This window comes from Zootermopsis nevadensis, unplaced genomic scaffold (assembly GCF_977971745.1).
Source record: "Zootermopsis nevadensis isolate Lab colony 2312 unplaced genomic scaffold, Znev_1.0 Znev_ptg000002l, whole genome shotgun sequence".
NCBI lineage: Eukaryota > Metazoa > Arthropoda > Insecta > Blattodea > Termopsidae > Zootermopsis > Zootermopsis nevadensis.
Window position 1 is genome coordinate 16,205,423 of NW_028259134.1, and position 22,653 is coordinate 16,228,075.

The 22,653-nt window shown below is 36.6% G+C and overlaps 2 protein-coding genes and 1 long non-coding RNA gene across 5 annotated transcripts in view; 1 reads left to right on the forward strand and 2 right to left on the reverse strand.

Moving 5' to 3' along the window:
* Nucleotides 1-22,653, forward strand: part of LOC110836971 (uncharacterized) — a 249,532-nt gene that overhangs the window by 10,663 nt on the left and 216,216 nt on the right. The window lies entirely within an intron of this gene.
* On the reverse strand, nucleotides 253-8,537 carry LOC110836979 (cytochrome P450 6k1-like). Its single transcript, XM_022078743.2, has 5 exons — nucleotides 8,388-8,537; nucleotides 6,167-7,120; nucleotides 4,812-5,033; nucleotides 4,138-4,389; nucleotides 253-2,901 (listed from the first exon to the last, which is right to left on the reverse strand). Exons 2-5 carry the CDS (start codon nucleotides 7,089-7,091, stop codon nucleotides 2,729-2,731), a joined length of 1,572 nt encoding a protein of 523 aa, XP_021934435.1. The 5' UTR covers nucleotides 7,092-7,120; nucleotides 8,388-8,537; the 3' UTR covers nucleotides 253-2,728.
* On the reverse strand, nucleotides 12,353-22,605 carry LOC110836972 (putative cytochrome P450 6a14). Of its 3 annotated transcripts, none has more exons than XM_022078734.2 (6): nucleotides 21,355-22,605; nucleotides 20,968-21,044; nucleotides 17,949-18,916; nucleotides 17,441-17,662; nucleotides 13,856-14,107; nucleotides 12,353-12,729 (listed from the first exon to the last, which is right to left on the reverse strand). In XM_022078734.2, the coding sequence occupies exons 3-6, from the start codon at nucleotides 18,883-18,885 to the stop codon at nucleotides 12,545-12,547; spliced, it is 1,596 nt and encodes a 531-aa protein (XP_021934426.1). In that variant the 5' UTR covers nucleotides 18,886-18,916; nucleotides 20,968-21,044; nucleotides 21,355-22,605; the 3' UTR covers nucleotides 12,353-12,544. The 3 variants fall into 3 exon arrangements, with proteins under 3 accessions (XP_021934426.1, XP_021934428.1, XP_021934429.1); XM_022078736.2 differs by having other exon boundaries at nucleotides 20,968-21,056; XM_022078737.2 differs by lacking the exon at nucleotides 20,968-21,044.

Sequence of the window (22,653 nt, forward strand, 5' to 3'; positions counted from 1 at the left end):
CAATGAACCTTTGTTTCCATAAAATGCGCGGAATTTCTCAAACAGTTGAATAATTAACAGCTTCTCTAGACTCCAGAGAGTTAATCTTCATATTTTGTTCAATGACCTTTATTCTTCTTCTTATGGTCACAAAACTGTGCAAATGAATAATCGGATTTTAATTGAGAATAAGACTTTTATTACAGTAGATATTTTATTATCCGTTTTGGATTTTAAATATATTTTCCCAGATAATCAGCAAACACTCAAATGTAACAAATACGTAAGTTTATTTACAGATATACACTCTTAACTTTTAAATATTTACCAATAACAGAAAGGATTTTATACAAAATGTAATACACTTACATAAAAATCTATTTTTAAAAACGCTCTATCTTCCTAAACTTAAGGTTTCAGCAACAACTGATTTATGTTAATACGTTAAATAACATGTTATTGTTGAGCTCATTAATTTATTTTAAAAACGTTCTAACTTTTACAACACATTTTTTAAATTATTGTTTTAAAATTTCTTTTAAACCAGACTGACCTCGGTTAATCCACCCCCCGGATAATCGGGAGTTTACTATACTTAAACATTTGATTTCTGTAATGTGGATCATCATCTTTTACTTCCTTTTTAAACGTTCTATGACAGTGTTTTCAAAAAGATCCGCTTCCGGAAATAAATAGAGTAATTAATTAAACAGAAAATCACTTCCTTCAGATTCTTTTACCCACGTAATTAAACGACCCGAATCAAAATCTGTTTCTCAAGTTTGCGATCTGTGACCCTCACTAGTGCCACGCTGACCTTGGCCTTAAAATCTAAAACATTTCAATCTCTTGCATTTATTTTATTGTACGTTATAACAATTTGTTTCTACTAGTATCTGAATTGGTAGAGGTCTATTTTTATTATCCACACAGGAACAACAACTCTGCTCCTTTTTATTCCCTTCATATTGGCGTTATAGTTGGCAACTTTCAGGGGTCGCACGTGGACGCTTTATCACCGCTTTACTGCTACATTCGTAACAAAAACATTTACTGCTGAGAACAGTTACAGCTTTCGCATTAAATTTACGACTATTAGTTGGTGGCGAAATAGAGCTGAATAAGCATGTTTGTCCATCTCAACAGATACATGTTTAAGGGTCCGTTCATTTCTGTTAAAAATGAACAGAATAATGAACATTGCAACCTTCGTGGAACCGAGTGATCGCTCAATAAAATGAAGACTGGACGACCAACCTCAGGTTGTTTATCCTGAATGAATTTTACGCGTTTTGAGATGATACCTTAAAATACACTACAATTTCTCTACGTGGTTTTCAATTCATGATTTACAGTCATTTTTCCATTCAACAGTACAAATTAATTTAGTATGAAAATTATAGTCTTTTGTGATATCATGCCATGTAGACTAATCTCAATTGACCGACGTTTAAGAATTGCTTCCTGCCTCATTATGACCCGCCGATGGATGCAGTGAGCACGTTTTGAAAGTTGGTCAATGTCTACGACTAATCTCCATGGTGATGGAGGCAATAGGAACCTCCGAAACGTCTATCAGATACTTGTTGAGTTTCTCGATCATGTATTTGTTAGACCCATTTCGTATTCAGGAGGTACCACGTTCCAAAACCTACCAGAGAAACTATAAAGCGAATGTGCGTTCTCGTGGTTATACAGGGCTATTCAAAAAGACTGTCGGGGTTTTGTGAATTTTTGTGGGGCAATGCATTAAACATACGACTATTATCATTACACTGGTGGATAGAGAAACTCTCAAAGTTTTGTTCTGTACCGCCCGCCATCCAGTATTTACGCGTTTGGCCGCCAAGTGTCAGCTTTTGCAATATGGCGGCTGACGGTAAGAAGAAGGCTTTTTGTACTCTCGAATATCAGCAAAGTCGGTCCGTTACCATTGTCCAGCGGCACTTCCACACGAAATTTGAGAAGGATCAAGTCTTTGTCCTCCTTCTACCTGCGACTATTCTGGATCTGAAGGTACGTATCAGAGCCGCCATTCTAAACATCACCGCTGACACGCTGGGGCGTGTGTGAAAAGAAATGGACTATCGTGTAGATGTCTGCAGATTGACAGAAGGCGCACATATTGAGCATTTATAATGCATGTACAAAAAAACTTTGAGAGTTTTGCTACAAAATAAAACAAGATTGGTATTCCTACCTCAATTGTACTACGTGTAGTGATTTTTTAAAACCCCGACAATCTTTTTGAATAGCCCTGTACTTACTTCCACCCAGGAAATGCTAGAAGTAATTATATCTTAATACTTCCATAACCGTTTTCTTCAAGACTTATTGAGCTCATCCTTCACAATAATTTCCCTCATATTCAGCGATCTAAATTAGGTAAATGTATTTGAAAATGGGTCTTAAATAAAACAAACCAAGTGCCTGTTTTCCAAGAGAATTTGCCACCAAAATCTCTCAGCATTCCTGGTTTCCCCATCTTAGATATATTAATTTAAGAGAAATAGCGTAATATATAACGAATACTAATTTTGTTTCTGAAAAATAAAACTGTTTATCGTCATCAGCAGCAGCAGTATCTTAATCATCATTGTCGTCTCTGAAACGTCACAGCTCTCATTTAAGCGATATTGGTTGGTAGTAGAAATTTTGTGCTATAATCACAGGAGAATGGAATGTTTCTCTAGCATTTTACTTAATTCCAATACTGACTCTTCTTACGCGGTCTCAGAACTGGCAGATATCACGCGTCATTCCTCTTCACAACGTCCAGCCACATTCCACCCAGCGGCGCCAACACTAGAGACCTGTGGTCAAACTCGAGGGGTATTGGAGTCTTCTGAGACACTCGAACCTCGTACTTTGACAGGAAGCTGACGATGCCCACCTTTGTCTGCATCAGCCCAAACCTCATTCCTGAGAAATACAAATTACAGTTTTTAAAACTTATCATAAATGAGATTAAAGATTCTTACAGGGGCGAGCGTGAATATGATAGCGATTCGTGTAGTCTCGTAGAAGTTAGGCGACGTCTCAGAAGCGCGAACTGCCTCAATCTTCACGATGTATCGACCGAACAACCCATTATTGACCTCGGTACAACACGAGCACTTAGTTTCAAGCTTCAACCGCTTTATTACGCAGGAAAGTTTTCCCAATTCTCATTGTTAACTACTTGTTTACGTGGTTGAATAGACATCGACTACCATTAAATTGACTATTCAAAAAAAATGTTAAATTAGTTACACTACATTTAGGTGAATTTACTTGACAAAGCGAAGTTTCATTTGTTCAAATTGTTTGGATGGAGGAAAATAAAAAATAGAATAATGTAAAGACATTATTGGAATTACGACAAAATTTATGTAAGTTGATACAGACGTAACTAGGCATAACAGTGCTAAATATCAAAACAGGATTTCATGCTAATTGCATGTTCCCAGGAGCGTATAGAAACAGCGCTGTGCGAAATGTCATACATCACCAAAACGTAACTTAAGCTTCACCTTTGACAGGTTGAACAACGCAGTACATATTTTTGAAAATCTTATCCTTTTCCGAGAACATTTTTCTTAAGTTAAGGGGTAAAATTTATTCAAACTTCCTGTCTACAATTGCATTTACCGTTATTATAGTAACACAGAAGTAAATAAACAAATTTTAAATTTACAACATTTTGAAGATAGGCCAATGCAGTACCTGAAAAATAAATGTACGCGAATGTGTGGACTCTGGAATTCTGGGTTATGACACGGCGCATTCATGAAGGCGGTTGCCAACGTGTCGGAAGAATTCGTTGCCTCGTTTATACGGAGCCATAACCCACAAGATGATAATCCATCGTCTTACCTTCGTCAAAAACTCAATTATGACTTTCGCGAATGTAAATGACGACTTCGTTTCGGTAGGTATTTGGAAACAAATGTGAGCTCTATATTCATAAAAATATGGCACATTCTGAAATTTATTTTATATAGAGATTGTCATAATTGAGAGGTGTCTTGAAATCGGAGCAAAGAGTTTAAGAAAATCGTACAAATAATTAAATTTAAATTAGTATTATCGGAATCTATGTGTCGAATGCTAACACAGTGACCTATATCCGTTTGATCCCTCACGTATGAATAATTAATAAAGGCAAAAATAACATACCTATGCAGATTCTAGGTCCCTCTCCAAAAGGAAGGTAGGTAAAGTGTGGTCTCTTCTTCTTCTCAACTTCGCTGAAACGTTCTGGATCGAACCTTTCTGGGTCAGGGTAATACTTTGGGTCGTGATGTATTGCCATAATGGGAAACAGAAGTTTTGTTCCTTTCTCCACCAGCACATCAGTTCCGTGCAGTTTGACTGACTTTGTGCATTCTCTACGTATAGTCGTGGCGGGCGGATATTTACGTAACGTTTCTGTAGGAACATAATTAAAAATATGAAGAATTGTACAAGCATTGATTATTCCTCTTCCTTCTAGTGCGTAAAGACAGTGTCAGTAGCAAACATATAATTAATTATTTTTATTTAGATTTAGTTATAGCCTAGATGCAGTTTCACATAATTAAATATGAATGTGACTTTATAATGATGACTCGTGTAAATACGAAGATAAATTTGTATCAAAGAATATGTGGGGCGATAAATAGAGTATTAAAGCGGTAAGCAAGGCTTTTAAACCTGTTACGAGTTTCATTTCCTTTGATTGAGGCCGTTAATTTTTGTATAATATAGACAACGTATAGTTATTTTCCTGAAAATCTTCCCATTTTATTTTGGTCTGAAATGAATGAAGCAATGAAGCGGTGTATTCAAATCAACAGATTTTGTCTTCTTACCATCCACCACTTTGTCCAGATACTCCATCTCGAAAATGGATTCGTAGGTGATGTTTCCGTCATGTTTCTCCACCACTGTATCGATTTCAGCCCGGAGTCGCTCCTGGATATCTGGATTCAGCGCCAGTTCGTACAGGCAGAAAGTCATTGTGGTTGATGACGTCTCGAAGCCGGCGAGAAAGAACACAAACGCTTGGGCCGCTATTACATTAACTGTTATCTCTGTAAAGTGACGAAATTGTATTAAGTAAAATTTTGAAAGTAATGATAACAGAATTTCTCTTATTTTCTACTAAATTAGAAAAAATACAATTAAAAAGTGTAAGAAAATCATGCCATCTTGAAAAATAATATTATATATGTATAAAGTGGTTGTGTTTTTGAACATATAAACAAGCCAGTTTCTGTCATTGTAATTTATATGACCCAGGAAGGGCATAGTGTTGATTAATTTCGTGTGGCATGATTAGTGAATATACCTTAGTAAGAATTCCTCTGTAAATATTTTTGCTGATGCCTAATGATAGTATAATATGATATTCTGTCCCGGCGAGACAAGAAAATAACTGGCTTTCAACCTTAAGTATGGCAGTAAAGTGGTGGAATGTGGAACACGTTGGCTGCCGTGAAGGTCACGGGTGGATTTAATTTCAGTACCGCGAAAATCATTGTTTGGTCACGTTAATCTTCTATAAATGGAGGTTTAAGTTTCATGGAGTATAAGAATAACATATTTCTAACACTACAGATGGGAGAATAAATATGCATGAGGTTCGTGAGAGCCACAGTAGTGTCACGCGGTCAATGCAGCAATGTTTCTGAGTTCGTATTTAATAACCTGTCTAAGGTTAGAGACACGGAACAGAACTAAAATATGGCAAAAATCGCATGGTTAGCAAAGTGTTAAATATTGTCAAATATATTAAATTTGATTGAAACGACATCAGACTGCAACATTTCCTCACTAGCACTGATAAAAATTATACTACTGCAGAGTACCGATTGTCGGACTTAAAATGGTCCGAAGGACGGTCGGATAAAACGGAATGTCGGATAATCGAGATCTACTGCATAGAATAGAGCTCATAGATCCCCGGATGATCAAAGAGTGATGATTTTAATATGGAGTGAAGACGTCGGGGTTTGCTTTAAGACAATGGCCGTATTTGCCTGGATGTAACGATAAAATTAATTAAAAATTCGGTCAGGATAACCGGTCGTTGATCGGAATTGTGAACCCAGGACCGCACAAATACGAAGCAGAGAAAAACATTCAGTCTAATATTTAAATATTGTACCTTATTCTAGCATATTTAGTTGTTAAATTTATATGAGAATATATTAGTAACGCTCACCAAATGGGGCGTTGTTCTCAGTTTCATCTGCGTCCAGGTTTCCCAGCTTTATGTTGTCTTCTTCAGCTACTCCCAGTGTTTTGTTTTTCAGTTGTATCATCAACTGCATAAAATCATTTCGCTTCACGTCATTCTTTTCGCGGTACTCCACGGTTTCCTTCACCATCTTCATGAAATAATCAGTGACGCCTTTCGAAAGAAAAGACGATCTAAAGAAACGACTAGATGACGGCAGCAAAAACGTTATAGTTCGCAATATTTTTCCTGAAAAAGTTGGTTCAAAAATTTTTCTTCCCCAGATACGGAACTCAGCATCGGGATTTTTCAAACAGTTGCACTGAATTCCAAAAGCACAAGAGGCTATGATGTCTGTACTGAATCTTGCTAAGATATCCTTTACCTCTATTGTTTCCTTGTTATTGGCTGGTTCCTGAAGAAACGTCTGGAGTTCTTTTCCACAATCCACCATTGTTCCAAACATCATCTTCATCTTCCCAGACGTGAATGTTGGGCTCAGTTTAACTCTCAGATTCCTCCATTTTGATCCAGACAAGGCAAACAAATTACCTTGTAATGGTTCCACCTCTTCGTTTGTTATAATTCCATGACTGTGAAACTTATTGAAATCTTTCACAAGGACAGCTTTGATAATTTCGGGGTCACGAATAAGGAGTGCAGGACTACTAAAAGAATATACCCCTCCAAATCTCTGTCCATCAAAATCGTTGTAAAATTCATTGATTACTTGTTGAAAGCTCTTTTTTGTCAATATGGCTTTACCGAAATCTCCGAATGGAGCTGTGGGATTCAAAGTTGGGACACCACGTTTTTTCCAATACAAGAATGACACTCTGAAGTACACATAGACAGTAGTCAGAATAGTTGCTATGGTTACCCACAGCTGGAGGAATGGTATATCCAGCATCCTGGATGTTATAAATTTCAGCCAGTCACCTGTGGAGAAGAATAATATGATAAAATAAAGAAAAGGTGCGGAAATACATGTAGTCCCCTCAAGTTCAATTAAATACAAGCTGAAATTCTTAAATACTTGAATGCTCTAATTTTAATGTGAACCTACATGAATAAGTTGTATATTTCCGTATAACAAAATGTATTTGTCACCTGCAACTAAATAAGACGATTTTGAGACCTGTACCTTCATTATATTGCCAAACCCTGAATAATAAATATAATTAATATAAAATCAATCTTAGCTGCCTCATTATAATTGTTACACCCTTGAACGAAACATTCACATCTGCAGAGCTAATTTCTAATAAGTATAACACTGAGTTCCAGGTAGAATCATAAAGCGTACTTTTCAATAACACAATTTTCTAGTCGTTGATATCTATTATTGATATATGAAGGCGATGCAAATTTATAACTTACTAGCGAAATGTAGTGTACCTCTAGAGTTAGCTCATAGGATCGTATGGAGATTGTCATACAATTGAATCCCACTTGAATCGCATTATTTTATTATTGATTATGTTTAAAGTATGTTTCAAAATAGTATTATTACTGTCTTCACTCTTTGTTATTTTTAAATGTTGCAGAAAACTTTGTTACTTACAAGGAAATTGAAATTTTGGAGAACATAACCTCAAATTTCTAGCGTAGCCACTAATTTTTTAGTTACAAATAATATGGCGTGCATATTTTCGGGTTTGTTTATGACCTGTCTCCATACTTAATTTCAAACTCTTAGCACCAACAATTCCGTAGTTATCGCTGTTAAAATAAAGCTAAAGAAAGTTTTCGCGTGGTTTTACATTCTCACTGGTTCTATTAACGCACGTGTATTTTTATTGCCTAATTATAAAGTAAGATTTCATCTCACATATTCTCGACTTTGCTATGCTATTATTACTAACAGTAGTTAATTAAAAATTACGAGGTTTTTGGAAGTCCGAATGGGATAACGTTCGTATCAAGTTTAGTGAAAATCGGTCAAGTGTTTCAATTCAGAATTTGGAAGGGAGCCTGTAACAAAACTAGTGACAGCATGGTGATTTAGTAAGCCTGTATTCTTTCCTTAAGAAACGAAAATAGCCCTTAAACGCATTCAGTATATTTGAGGCTATTCAGCTCTGTAAAAGTAATTCCTTGTTGACTTTTAATAATTCCATCTTTTGTGAAAATAACAGACCGTTCTATAATGTCTGTTGTTTTGTGATAGCTACAGTGATTGAAATGTGTCTCTGATGTACTGTACCTCAAGTTTTATTTTCTCTGTGGCATGTAGACCTATTTGTAACTGATGTAACGCCTTCAACACTGTGTATTCAATACTGATTGTCCTGCATTGAGTTCCAATTTCCCGAATGGAAAAGAGAGTTTCTTGACATCGTATAAATACCCGAGATTATGACAGAAGTCACACAATGACAAATTAAAGTGTCTTCTTATCTTAAGTACATATGAATGCTATTCGGAGTGCGTACATTTTGTTTATAAGAATGAATCAGCAGTTTTACCAGTTGCGTTACAAATAACGTATTTAAACAGTAAACATCGACTTTCGTTTTATACGATAAATTGGTACAGCAACAGGGGCAAAACCTGGATCAAGCAAAGAAATTGCCTTAATCAGATAATTCACCTGGTATCGTAAATATGACTTGAGATTTTATGTAAAATCATCTCAAACAATTACGAAATGTTCAACTAGGAAAGGGAAAGTAAAACGATAATCTAAAATTCTTCAACGCTGAAGATAGAGAAAATATGTTCCCCCAAACCGTTGGTATGAACAAATCCACGCCTTTATTACCCAGACGAGTAACAGGGACAGTGGACATTTATTTACAAAACATGCAGTTCCTTCATTTCAGAACAGCGGAGCTAAGCAGTTTTATACAGGTCTGCGTCGTCAATCAATCTAGTTTACGTCTTCGCGTGGTATTAGTCCAAGATCTATTTTAACGTTGCGCCTGCAGCTATAACACTAGTTGCATCTTCAGCAGCCGTTTTAAAACCCCAGCCCAGACTGTATATGTACATCTGCATTTCCCCACGGAACAACATATGTAAAACCACGTGTGAAACTACAGATATGTATACATTGTTTGTATTTTAATATCTGACGTTTTCGAAGTGAATAATAGACTAATAGCAAGAATTTTCTGACCCTAACACTTTAAAGCCTAGTGGTAAATATCTGTTCCTCCTGCTTCACAATCTATAAGTCTGCGTTTTTTAAAAGTCTGATTTTCAGTTCAATTAGCGATTATTTCATTAAACAGTGTCAACAATCTGATCTTCTAATTACTGAAGTGTTGTCTTATTTGTGGTACGGGCTGAATTATTAGATAACATCAGTGACCGCTGTGCTAGTGTCTGAGCCACATTGGTGATCTGAGCGACCGTGGCGACATATACGAGTCAACGTTGGACTTGTAATTCTACTTCAACTAACATGTTAAATATATATTATTTATGAGATGGTAAAGTTGCGTCATATTGTGATATAATAAATATATATTATTTAAATCTTGTCCGTCTAATCACAATAAATTCTTATTAAATATTAAAATATTATATTAATTAACATTTAAAATATTTAAAATATTAAATGATGTTCTTTATCGAAATATTCGATTTACATTAGACCATCATTTTTCACGACATGTTTCAGTTCCTAAAAGAACTATCTTCAGGTGTATATAATTATATAAAGATTCAAATCAATAATAACTTAAATACAATTTCTTAAATACAATTTCAAAAATATTAAATTTATATTATATTCTATATGTTAAAGGCAGAGGATTTATTCCATAAAGTTTAAATTGTATTTCTCGCGTATCTATTGCGTCCACCAGTGATAAAGTTATCTTTCTTGAATATGAGCTTGGTAACGGTAGTTAATTTTTAAAAGTCATTCCTTTATCAGTTCAGAGATACTTAAATTTCATTTCATGCATGCAGTAACGTTTTTGAATAACACATGTGATTTATTTTATCACTACCATCATGGTTTCTTGTAGTCACTAGTTATTAACGCTCCGACCATCTTCGCTTTTGTCTTTACTGGACAGTAACCACTGTTTCACCTCTGGCTGGCGCTAACCCTATCAGAATTGACGAATACAAATAAAACTCCTGAACACCAGAGCACAGACCATCCAGGTCGTAGCCAGTAGACATACCTCTAATAAAACTCCTTATAATCTAGTATGTAAATAATTAGGTCCTTTTCCATATGGAAGATAGCTGAAGTATAAGATTGAGTATACGTGTTTTTCACGATAATATAATTATTATTATTATTCTGGCTGTTGATACATCACGCTAATAATAAATAATTAAATTCAATTGTAATTGACTTTGTCACAACTTTAAATACAACGATTTGGAAACTGCTTTTGTCAGACCCATATATTGGGACTTCTTTGTTTGTTTGTTTGTTTGTTGTAGTTTCCAGCGAAATATGAACGTTTTCTATTGTCACCTGACAACGTAAGCATTCAGGTTGCGAAACGTTGTCTTATGATCCCCCCCCCATACCTTAAACAGGATGAATTAGTTGTCATTACCCACTGAATCAACATCACAATGAAGAAAGGCTGGAAGAACTTCGTCTCAGAAGATTTTCTTGCATGATTTTCGTAATGTATGAATGTAAATACAGACATGATGTGTTGCCTATGACTTGTTATCTTGAAATATCCATGTTGTAAACCAAATATGTCGCTCAGAATAACTGGGCTCTTCTCTAAAGGTTCTAGAATTTTTCGATTGTGATTTCCTTTGTATAATAAAATCAGTCCATATTTTTTAAAAAAAATATTCCGAATTCTTGGTGAAATTAATTGTAATAGCATTTAACTACGTTGTCTCAACTGTACACATAGTAGCGTTGAACAAATTGGGACCTAGTGGAGAATATTAAAATAGGTAGCTGAGGCCCCAATTAATGTGCCATCCCAGAATTCGTTTGCATATAAGAGTAAAGTCAGGAGAATCCACCAGTAACCAAGTCATGTTTGAAATCAATCACTAATGTAAGTCTCGGGCTTTTCTCTACATCAGCTTGTTCGGAGAAGAGGTGTGAAGAGAGAATTAAAAATGAAACGAAGAAGAATGAGAACTAGATGAATTAGAAAATTAATATAATATAAGAGAAGAAAAGAGGAATTTATAAGGAAGGAAAGTAGTAAGAAAGGAAGAAAAGCGGAGTGTAGTGAAGATAAGATTTGTTTGCTGGTTTGTTTGTTTTTTTAAATTAATTTCCAGAAGTTTTACCGCAAGTCACGATGCGTTTCCACTTAACGTTTGACGCAGCAACTGTTGAACTGTCACGATGATTTTCAACTCTCGTATCTTGCATGTGATAAAGTTCAACGATTGTAATTTTTCTGATTTGTAGTTCAAGGGAAGAGCACGACATGCAGCTATGAGCATCCTTGTAGGAATTGCTGGTAATAATTGAGAAATATAGCATTTTGAGAGAGACACAACACAAACAGTATTTTATATAAAGACACATCTTTTAAGAATACGCCTCTTAGGGATGTCATGTCAGACTGTCACTTCGCCCGATCGTCTATTCGCATGTTACAAGTCGAGAAGGAACTGAACGAATTTACATGGAATTTGGTACTAGAGACTTGTACTGAAATGAGTTGTCACGCTCCAATATTGATTAGAATCGGACAATAACACGAAGCTTTAGGAACATAATCAAATAAGAAGAAGAATTTGTTTTCCTTGTGCGTAATGTCAAATTGTCGTTAACAGACACATGCAGAAATCTTATATGGCCTGATGAAACATTGGTGAGGGCATATTTATATTTAACCGCTTTTGACTTGAATTTTCTATGATGGCGAGTATGAAGATGGCTGCCTTGTGGGTTGTAGCGCTGTGTAGTCTGGTAGACGTTTCAGAGGCTGAAGACATGTCTGAACGCCTATAAACTCGTACCAGAATACGAAAAAAAAACCCAGAAGGCAATCATCTTCAAAAGAATAGTTTCTTATGACATGTGGATAAAAAATAAATACATATTTGAAAGTTTAATATTGGGCTACACCATAAAAAAGAATTTGATAAACCTGCAATATATGTTCTTCATTTATATTGCAGACCAACCTCTGTACCTATGTAATGCAAGAGGCAAAATTTTAAGTCTGATTTTTTAAGTTTCGCCAGGGATAGGAGAATATAAGTTTAAACTTTAAACATAAATGCAGTACTTTATTCTAGAAACAAGGTATACAAAATAAGTTTTAAAAATCTAATTCCTCCCTTATTCTGAGTGTTACAGAAAGTTCCCATTTCTATATACGAATAACGCTATGTTTTTGTATGGATTTACTGTTCATGAATTAATACATTTAGTAAACCAACAGACTATTATATTTTGTGCTAAATTGAGTTACTTTTATTATGTCTATTCACAATTTTAAGCCACATTCCTCCGACAGTGGATAATATGAAGGTTCGCTGGTCAAGTACTGGCGGTACTGTGGTCCTCTCTGAAACCCTCACCTCGTAGTTGGCCAGGAAGCTGATGATGCCCACCTTGGTCTGCAACAGGCCGAACCTCATTCCTGGAACGTAAAAGTATCAGGCTAGTAGTCGACTACGATTTCGAATCTCTTTTTTAGCATCTTTATATCTGTGTAGGATTTGAGGTTTTCACATCGGTGAGTCTGAAGATTACTGTCTTCTGGGTTCTTGCGCCGTGTAGTCTGGTAGATTTCCACCAACGTTTCAGAGATCATACTGCCTCTGTCATCAGGGCGATGAATTCATTCAGACTACACGGCGCAATAACCCAGAAGACAGCAATCTTCATCTTAAAATCTCTCCACATTTTGTTTGCAGAGAGTTTTGTGGCGTCTAAATCACGTAAGTCCTCGTTTATATACCTCATGTTTAAGATTTCTGCTATTAAGATTAGAAATTTTTACCACGTTCATTATTATTCTGAGCAGTACAAAATTTCTCTCACGTAAAATCCCATACGAGGATTTGCAGTTGTCTGTAAGAATTTGATAGAATCACTTCTGTTAAAAATTGCCAGACCTATCGTATAAAGTTACTAATCTATCTGACACATAAAAGTATCTGGTAATGAACTTAGCAAGGTACACATTTACGATAATGAGGTGTCAATGACAGTGGCCACACTGTCCAAGTAGTGCACATTCTTGTATTCCTCGGACATTGGTACCGTTGATTGGAAAACCACTCGAAATATTAATATTCTGTGTTGTGCTGTCCCGTGTGTGTATAGGCACCTTGCAACACGCCGATACCCCGTTCAGGAAGTCCTACTCGAGTTCCTAAAAAGCTCTAGTTTCTAAAGTTAATTCCGCATTGGAACAGGCTAAAGGGCCCAGTCTCTTAAAGCTATATGAAAAGAAAAAAAATAATATATTAGCGACATGTTTCGATGTGAGAAGCCGTCATCAGGGAGCGTTTTCATCATACTTTGGTTGAGGTCTTTAATTACAGAGCTACAGTATGTCAAACGTATAGTAATTAACCTCAAGACAGCGTTAAGAAAAACATGTCGCTCGTTCATTATTTTATTATCGTATCTCTGTGCATTGCTACTTAGTCTATTAAGAAAGTGGTTTTCTTTTGTCAGACGGATTAATACTTTAATTTGTCCGTAATTTGCACTACAAGATGCTAAAACTCGTCAAAATTATCAGAAAGAGACTTAACCTATGCAGATCCTCGGTCCTTCTCCAAATGGAAGGAAGCTAAACGGCGGTCTCTTCTTCTTCTCTTCTTCACTGAAGCGCTCAGGGTCGAATCTTTCAGGGTCAGGGTAGTATTTAGGATCGTGATGAAGCCCTAATACAGGTAGCAGCACTTGTACGCCTTTCTCCAAAGTGACGTCAGTTCCTCGAAGTTTGATCGACTTTGTGCAGTCTCTGGTAAGGGAAATCAAAGGAGGGTACTTCCTCAGCGTTTCTGTTAAAATAAAACATATTTTAGTACGTAAAATCTTTGACTCCACTTGTATTCTTTGCGTGTGCGTTAGACTTAGGTCTTTCATACTTGTGTGCTCAGATATTCTCGAACCTTTACCAATGTTTAATACTTTATATTTGTAATGCGATAAAATTTATTAGCCTGGATATCTTATTCGGTAAAGTGGCTGAATGACTTGAATTCGAATACCAGCACGGAACCTATTTTCCAGGTTCCTTCCTCCTTTCATATATTCCTTTATATTTTAGGTATACAGTTTCAGAGTTTATTTGCCGTTATGTTTGTTAGTCTCGGTTGCATCGCCGATTGTACTTTCAGGCAGATACCGACGTTTCGGTGGAATTTTGCCTTCATCCTGAAGTTGAAATTAGTATGTCTATAAATCCACACAGCGTTACAACCTAGAGGACCAACAACAACATCTTTGCCGTCATGATAACTGCAGATTTGTTTCATTTAGAATTGTTCTGAAATTACGATACACGAATAAACGGAATTAAAATGAGATCCTTGTTCTTCTTTCCTGCGTAAAGATCCCCTTGGATTGCGTAGAACGTTTAATAATTTTGTTACACTTCTCCGCCTTTTTATAACGTTTCTGTTTATTATTAACTTGTCTGCCAACAGAGTTTAAGGTCATAAATCCCGACAGTGTCACAACATGGCCGGCGCGATAGACGACCCAAAAGTCGCGTGGGACGGAATATTTTAGATTTTTTGTGTGTATGTTTATGTACGTGTTTGGTGCTTTATATTATGTTTTTGTCGCATTACATGTATGTGGACCAACAATTAAGGACATAAGCCAGGCTTTTCTATGAGTATTATTCAGTTTTTCACTACAAACCCGAGACTGCCTTTTTTATTATAACTAGCGCAAAGCGTTACTTTCGGAGCTCCTTTCGTCTATCAACTGTCCACTTACTGCTTCTCTAGTTTGACTAAACTAGTTTTGTAATGAAATTTACAGTAGCTGTTAATCAACACACATTAGATTGGAGTTAGTCCCTATAATAATGTGGTAATGAAGCATTATTGTTTTTCATTATGTTATTTTATGTAATATATTCTCTCACTTTTATAAGTGTGCAGTTTTCAAAAATACGTCTCGAGAGAAACAGCGTGTACTAGCCTATGTACATGTGATAATTATGGCACGTCTTATTATGCTGCGTTGTGCCACTTTATCTGATGGAGACAGCAAATACCTCTGAAACGATGTTGAACGTCTATCAGACTACACGGCGTTATACACCGGAAGACAACCATCTGTTCTTTTTTAACGTTGAATAACGTTTATAAAATCACGGTACACTCGACGGAAACTGTAAGACGTAAGGTAACGCTGGTGTGTAACTTCTTCAAACGCAAATAACTCGAGACCTATGTAAGATATAGAATATAAACCTATATGTAAATTAACGAGTAAATAAAGGGTTTTTTTCTACATGATGTTTACTTTATTCTACAATGCATATTTTACACATTGTTGAAATAATTACCCAAAACATGCAATAACTATAACCTCGTTCCTTAACTTCAACCGCTTGCCACATCTAAAGCGTAAGAGTTAGATCAGGACATATTGCGAGTGAAATACGTAAATAAACACGAGCTTTTCAAATTTGCAAACAGATTTCAGCTAACTCTTACGGTTTAGGAGTTTTGGCCATTTATTTGGTAACAAAGAACTGTTCTAGAGTGAGTGTGTTGAGTACATGACGCAACATATAGATAAGCTGTCGACGGATGACGTCACATATAGATAAGATGTAAAGGTATACATTAATGTGCAAATAAAATTTTATTTTAGTATAAATATACTTCTACAGTTAAACGTTATTCAACGTTAACTAGGGAACCGTGGTTCCACTCTCATTTTTTTTCTCATTCTTTTAGATTGTAAACCCCTTCCATTTCACACAATATTAGAGGTAAAATAAACATGACTCTTCGTAGAAAGGCGATTGACTTATAATGCTAGACTAGTCCTCTTATCTATATTTACTTCCTGAGACAAACATAAAAAAGATATGTAACGGCAAAAGTAATCTTTGGTCTAAATTAACTTCTCTTGGTTTGAATAAGACGAGGTCTTCACTTTTCATACCTGCATTCATAGGCGTGACCACAGATTCAGAACACAAGTATATTTTTCTCATTAATTAGGACTAATGATGAGGTTTCTTTGTATGTTCGTTCAGTGAGATTTAAGCTCTATTTAAAGCTCTGTAATACCGAGTTCTTTCTCGCGAGACCATCTGGCTAAATGTCGCTTCGAAATATAAGCTACAGGTTAAAGTAATAACCCCCTCCCCTGTACTCCTGATCAAAAACTCTGTCCCATATTTCCGGCCGATCCAGAAAGATACTAATGGAAGCTATCGTGGAATAATTGAAGGTACTGCCCCGGAATTTATCTGCAGGGACTGGGGAAAACCACAGAAAGCCTCAGTCAGGGTAGCCGGTTTTCGGGCCTAGATTTTAAAGGGCGGCCGCCCTGGAATACAAAGCAGGGTTGCTGACATGTCCACCACGACGTTCGGTCGTAAAAATTTGTTGGTTTTAGATTGTATGCATGGAAAAGTATAAAGTCGCCGGTGCTTAATTAAGCACCACGTCATGCAGTCGTATGGTGAAGTTCAGGTATAGCTCCTTGCAGTCTTGACCTCGACACTAGATGGCGGTGAGTGATGATTTTCACGTCCCGGGCGCTTTACGCTGAGGATAGAACCCGCTGGATAGAAATTGGGTTTACCCTAGATACGGAGTGGACGTTGTGGCGAAGAAAAAGTTCCTGGCGGCCGTGAATCGAAAACCGGATGTCCAGCGTAGCCTAGGTACTGTACTTTGTGTGTGTGTGTATTTTTTACGTATGTATCTATTTATGCCTGGGACCCACCCAGCCTCCTCTACAATGGGTACCGGGGTCGTTTCCCGGGGGTAAAGCCGGCCGGGGCGTGATGCTGACCACTCACCCCCATCTAGTGCCGAGGTCAAGAAAGGGAGGAGCTATACCTCCTCTCACCCCAAGCGCCTACATGGCACATAGCGGGACAAACTTTAATTTTATGTATTTATGCATGAATGTATGCATTTACTCTTACGGAGTAAAATAACAGTATAATCATAACGTAATATTTGCATACTGTTATTCCTGATTGGTTATCCAAGAAATGATTTAGTTCAAACATTTTATTTCATTCGCCACTTTTTCATCAGCTTAGCATCTTTTCTGGTTACTTTATATTTTCATAAATCTGCCGACGCTAATCGAGTTTTATGCACAATTTGTAACTGTGATTCTCTCACCATTCACGACCTTGTCCAAGTATGCCATCTCGAAAATGGATTCGTAAGTGATGTTTCCTCCATGTTTCTCCAGCACTGTATTGATTTCAGACCGGAGTCGCTCCTGGATATCTGGATTCAGCGCCAGTTCGTACAGGCAGAAAGTCATTGTGGTTGATGACGTCTCGAAGCCGGCGACAAAGAACACAAAAGCTTGTGCCGCTATTACATCCATTGTTACTTCTAAAAGATAAAAATACTAGATGTAGAAATAAATTATCTAAACACGGTTGATAAAGATGTGCTTTACTTTGATTGCGGAGCTGGTAATAAATTAAGAAAGTGGTATAAGTAATTGTTAGGTGTTCAGTACAGAAAATTTAGAAAGGGGTACACGACTTCGTTAATTGCATTTAAAAATAAACAACTTCTAACGTCTTTCTGTAAGACTCTAGTTGCTTTAATAAAAACAGAAATCATATCATTAACAAAATCTCTGATGCACAAAAGGAGGCTGCTTATTACTCACCAAATGGTGTATTACTACTCTTCAGTCCGTCAGTTTCTTTCTGCAGGGTCTTCACGTCTTCCTCCTCTGCTACATTCAGTGTTTTATTTTTGAGTTGTATCATCAGCTGCATGAAATCATTTCTCTCCACGTTATTTTTTTCACGATATTCCACAGTTTCCTTCACCATTTTCCGGAAGTAGTTACTCACTTCTTTTGGAATTAAGGACACTTTTAAAGTGTAAACTAATGAAGGATACAAAATGTTTAGAATGGAGGTCAGTCTTTGTCTAAAATGCGGTTCAAATACTTTTCTTCCCCAGTTACGAAACTCTGCGTCCGGATTCTTCAAACAGTTGCACTGAATTCCAAATGCACAAGAAGCTATAATATCTGTACTATATCTTGCTAGGATATCCTTTACTTCAATTGTTTCTCCGTTATTGGCTGGTTCCTGAAGAAAATGCTCAAGTTCTTTCCCACATTCGATGACCGTTCCAAACATCATCTTTATTTTTAGTGTTGTGAATACCGGAGTCAATTTCACCCTCAGGTTTCTCCATTTCGTCCCTGATAATGCAAACAAATGTCCGTCCAGCGGTTCATATTTCTCATCAACTACCCTTCCGCGACTGAAGAAATGATCAAAGTCCTTGACAAGAATATCCTTGATAATTTCGGTGTCTCGCAGAAGAAGAGATGGACCAGAGAGTCTGTAGACTCCTCCGACCCTGTGGCCATCAAAAGCTTTGTATAGTTCTGTTATTTCGAATCCAGGGTTCCTTCCTAATAAGATGGAATCCCGAAAGTTTCCAAATGGAGCTTTAGGTTTCAAAGTGGGAATACCACGTTTTTCCCAATAGGAATAAGATATTTTGAAGTACAGATACCAAGCAGCTAGGACGACGCAGATGACAGCTCCTAGCTGCAGGAGCCAGGAATCGAGTGCCCCCAGCATCCTTCAAAATCACGGATCTCGGATCCTGTTACTGGAAGGAAGAATAGATAAATTGCAGATGAACTTGGTCTCAGTCGGTATGTTTTTTTTTCTGAAAGAAATTTCTTCCTGTAATTCATTTAAAATTAAAAATTATAAAATTGTGTTTGTAACTAAAGTGTGATTGAAAAATAACGTAACCTATTCCTGGGACTTATTCTATTTGTCAAAAAATAAATTACATTGAAATCAGAAAACAAATACAAAAGTTGTGTTAACTGTTGGAAACGTCCACCGCCTTCAGCTATGCATTCACTTTTATCCTAATTTTAATGCAACACGGTTAGTGCTTCTGCAGTGACGTTTGAAATGCACAGCTTACTCCATATTTTGACTATTAACATATCGTCTTAGATGGAACCATGCTTTGACAAGAAATAAAATTTTATCTTATATGTCCACGTCCCTTCGAATGAAACGTTTATACCATTTGCAATGCTGAAGTTTTACGCTATCAAATTGAGTTTGTGCATAACGTGTACGTGATATGGATGAAGTGTGAAAATATTTTTTGTCCTCATGTGCAAGTCCGTAAATAATTCGCTCTGAAGAGAAAGATTTCTCATTGACTCGTGGAAAGCGTAACAAAATTTGATACATATCGTCTAAACTATCGCCACTTGACATCGAAGGTTTACCGGAACGGTTTCTGCCCTGCAAGCTTCCTGTGTCACGGAAACTATTCACCAAACGAAATACTGTAAATGCTTTGCAGAGGAGAGTCGAGAAACGTATCCCTAAACAAATTCTGGCAAGTTACGTAAGAACGAGATACCAGACAGCGTTCGACATTGGACCCTCCTTGTAATCGTGAAAAAGATATCCTTGCAATGGACTGGGGTGAGCAGGTTTCAATATGACATGACCCTCGTGAGGTCTTGTATAGTCACAACGACGTTGTGTTTATGAATCAAAATTAATTGTTTTGAGTGGCAACCATCAATAAATATTTTAATATGTGTTGTATGACTTTTCGATCAGTCTGTAGGGTACTAGTATCGCAAAAAAACTTTTTCCATTAAGGTAGCGAGGGTTGGGCGCGGTCTAAAAATTGTTCACTGTAAAAAAAATCATTAAATGTGTCACAGAGCCCGGATTTAATCTTATTTTTACGAGCTAAGTAATTTCCCTGTCTCGGGACAGGGATCAGTGTGACATCTCGCGAACACAACAATCAACCTTCTGTTCCATTTCAAAATTTGAAAACGTTTGCAAGAAATCTGGTAAAACTTCGTTCTTAGAAATCTGGCTCAACCAAACTGAAACAAAGTTTTATTTCTGCTTATTTCAGTCAGTCTGGATTTTGAACTATGTAAATACTGAAATCAGTATGAAGTTGAATACTAACGGAGAAACACACAATTTGTTTATGAGGATTTCTGTGAGTAGGGGCTTTCAGTCTGAGTGTCGAGTTGCATTGTCAGGTTGACATGACATTCCTCGGTGTCTGGATAAAGGAAGTGTAAATCCTGAGTTTCGGGAAACGGGAAACAGTTCTTGGCTTGTACTCACAAATCATGTTTATTGCTTTCTTTTAAACTACATAATTGAGACATGGACTTCAGGTTATTACTTATGATGTAAATATAATCATTTCTCTAACCTACACAGATTAAATTTACCTTGTAGTATTTTGTAGTCTCTCGTTCCAGGTGTAAGTCGTGTTAACATAATAGGCTGATTGTACATGGTCCTTATAGAGAAATTCAGGTAAAAAATATGTTATGCTTTATACCAGGGTTGTGTAACTGTGTTTACTGAGGGTCACTTAAGGACGCTGAAAATTCCGTGGGTCATTACATAGGTAGGAAAAATTATTACTGCCTGCTTTTACGAATTTGAACCCGACGTTAGGCGGACACAAAATTCTGTACACGGAACTCATTAAGTAAATGCTAATTCCAGTGTTAATCTTAGGCTGAATTTTTTCCTATATTTTCCCCTAACACACACAAACCAGAAGGTCATTGAAATACATTCACACTGCATTTAATTGATGTCAGCGGTAAACACGAGGCTACTTGAATTACATTCGGAGCTTACCAGTCGAACGTCTGTAGGTTCTCGTTTGTCTCCTCTTCTAAAGACACTGGTGCATTTACACGTGTGACGATCACACACTGAAATAAAATCTGTGAATCACCAGACGTAAGAAGAAGTGGATTTATGGTCATTCGTACAAACCCTTTGGCCAAAAATCCCTTACCGTGACAGCGAAATATTTTATGTACAACACACACATGTAGCCATAAGCATTATCCTACCATATAAGATGCGTAAAAGTACATGGGCAAACAGTTAAGTGATAAAATTTATCGAATAATTCTGCAAGTGGGTAACAGAATTAGATGTCATATTCTATAATTCTTAGACTCCTTAACTTAATCGTATACCATTTTCAACATTTGAACTAAGACAATTATTACTTACGTTATCGTAGCTTTTCCTGATACCGATTTGTGTTCACTGCAGCTGTATGCTGTTCACTAAACTGTATGCATGTCTAATATTCTTACCACATGTGACCTGTGACGCATTATCCCATATATATATAATGAGCGTTCCGTTTTTGATAAGCATGTTATATTTACAATAAGTGACTAAGCATATTCTGTACTTGGCATAGTAACAACAACAACAAAATTTTGACTGCTAATTAATTACGTCTGAAAATTGAAAACTTTAGACTTTTCTGCTATATTTCTGATGTAGCCAGCCAAAACATATTACCCTTTGAACAATTCTTGCTATTTTCATAAAAATTGGTACAGTATTTATGTCATTAAAGTCGACGCGAACTGCGTTTTAACGTCTTCAAAAATATTCACATATACGTATTTCAAGATGTTTTATCTTAATCTTATTTGATACTAGATTTAAAGAGGCTTATATTTCACTGAACCTTGCAGCTTCAAGTTGAAACTTAAGAGGTTAAGTACCCTTTACGGTTTACTTTTCTCATCAAGTTAATTAAAAATGTATGCAGAAGATTAATCTGATATGCATGTTGTTCGAAACGTCAAGTAATAGTTATTGTAGACATGTGATATTATGGTATTTTTGTGCATTTGAATTTTAAGATTGTTATAAAAAAACAAGTAATTAAACGGCAGGATTTGAGGTGTTTACGGCGATGAGACTGAAGTCTTCTGGGTTGTTGCGCAGTGTAGTCTGGAAGACAGCCATCCACCTTATATAACTTAAATGATAAGAAAGATAGGCAGTAAACTGTAGGTCAGATTTTGCACGTTATTTCAAGGAACGACTATGAATAATTATAACATAGTTACTGTAAATCGTTTTATATTTCAGGAACCAGTTAACTCAGACAATGTAGTGACAGTCCCACACGTTGAACCACCGGGGTTTAATTCCCTGTAGAGGCAAGAGCTTTCCCTCTTATCTACCTGGCTGAGACCGGCTGTGGGGCCCAAACAGAGTCCTTTACATTTGGTATTATACCCAGGGCTCTTACCCAAGGGTAAAGCGGGCAAGGAGTGAAGCTGACCGCTCACCTCAATTTAGTCCCGAGGTAAAAAATGATTAGAGCTGTACTCCACTCCGCCTCACATCCTCATCGCGTGATGCTTGATGGCACCATGTACAGCTCATCTTATCTTTAATAATTTGGGGAAGGGGCAATCCTTTGGAAAATCGGTTCCGAGTAGGAGAGAGTAGGGGGACTTGTTCTGGTACTTCTGGTTTCCGTATTGGAGTATTTTCAAACCT

Excerpts from the sequence above, each read along its gene's own strand:
- LOC110836979 (XM_022078743.2), bottom strand. The coding sequence starts at position 7,091 with ATGCTGGATATACCATTCCTCCAGCTGTGGGTAACCATAGCAACTATT. Across the intron at positions 4,390-4,811 it reads TCTGGACAAAGTGGTGGATG|AAACGTTACGTAAATATCCG; the intron begins GTAAGAAGACAA and ends ATGTTCCTACAG. Across the intron at positions 2,902-4,137 it reads GGGACCTAGAATCTGCATAG|GAATGAGGTTTGGGCTGATG; the intron begins GTATGTTATTTT and ends TGTATTTCTCAG.
- LOC110836972 (XM_022078737.2), bottom strand. The coding sequence starts at position 18,885 with ATGCTGGGGGCACTCGATTCCTGGCTCCTGCAGCTAGGAGCTGTCATC. Across the intron at positions 17,663-17,948 it reads GAGTAGTAATACACCATTTG|AAGTAACAATGGATGTAATA; the intron begins GTGAGTAATAAG and ends TTTATCTTTTAG. Across the intron at positions 14,108-17,440 it reads CTTGGACAAGGTCGTGAATG|AAACGCTGAGGAAGTACCCT; the intron begins GTGAGAGAATCA and ends TTATTTTAACAG.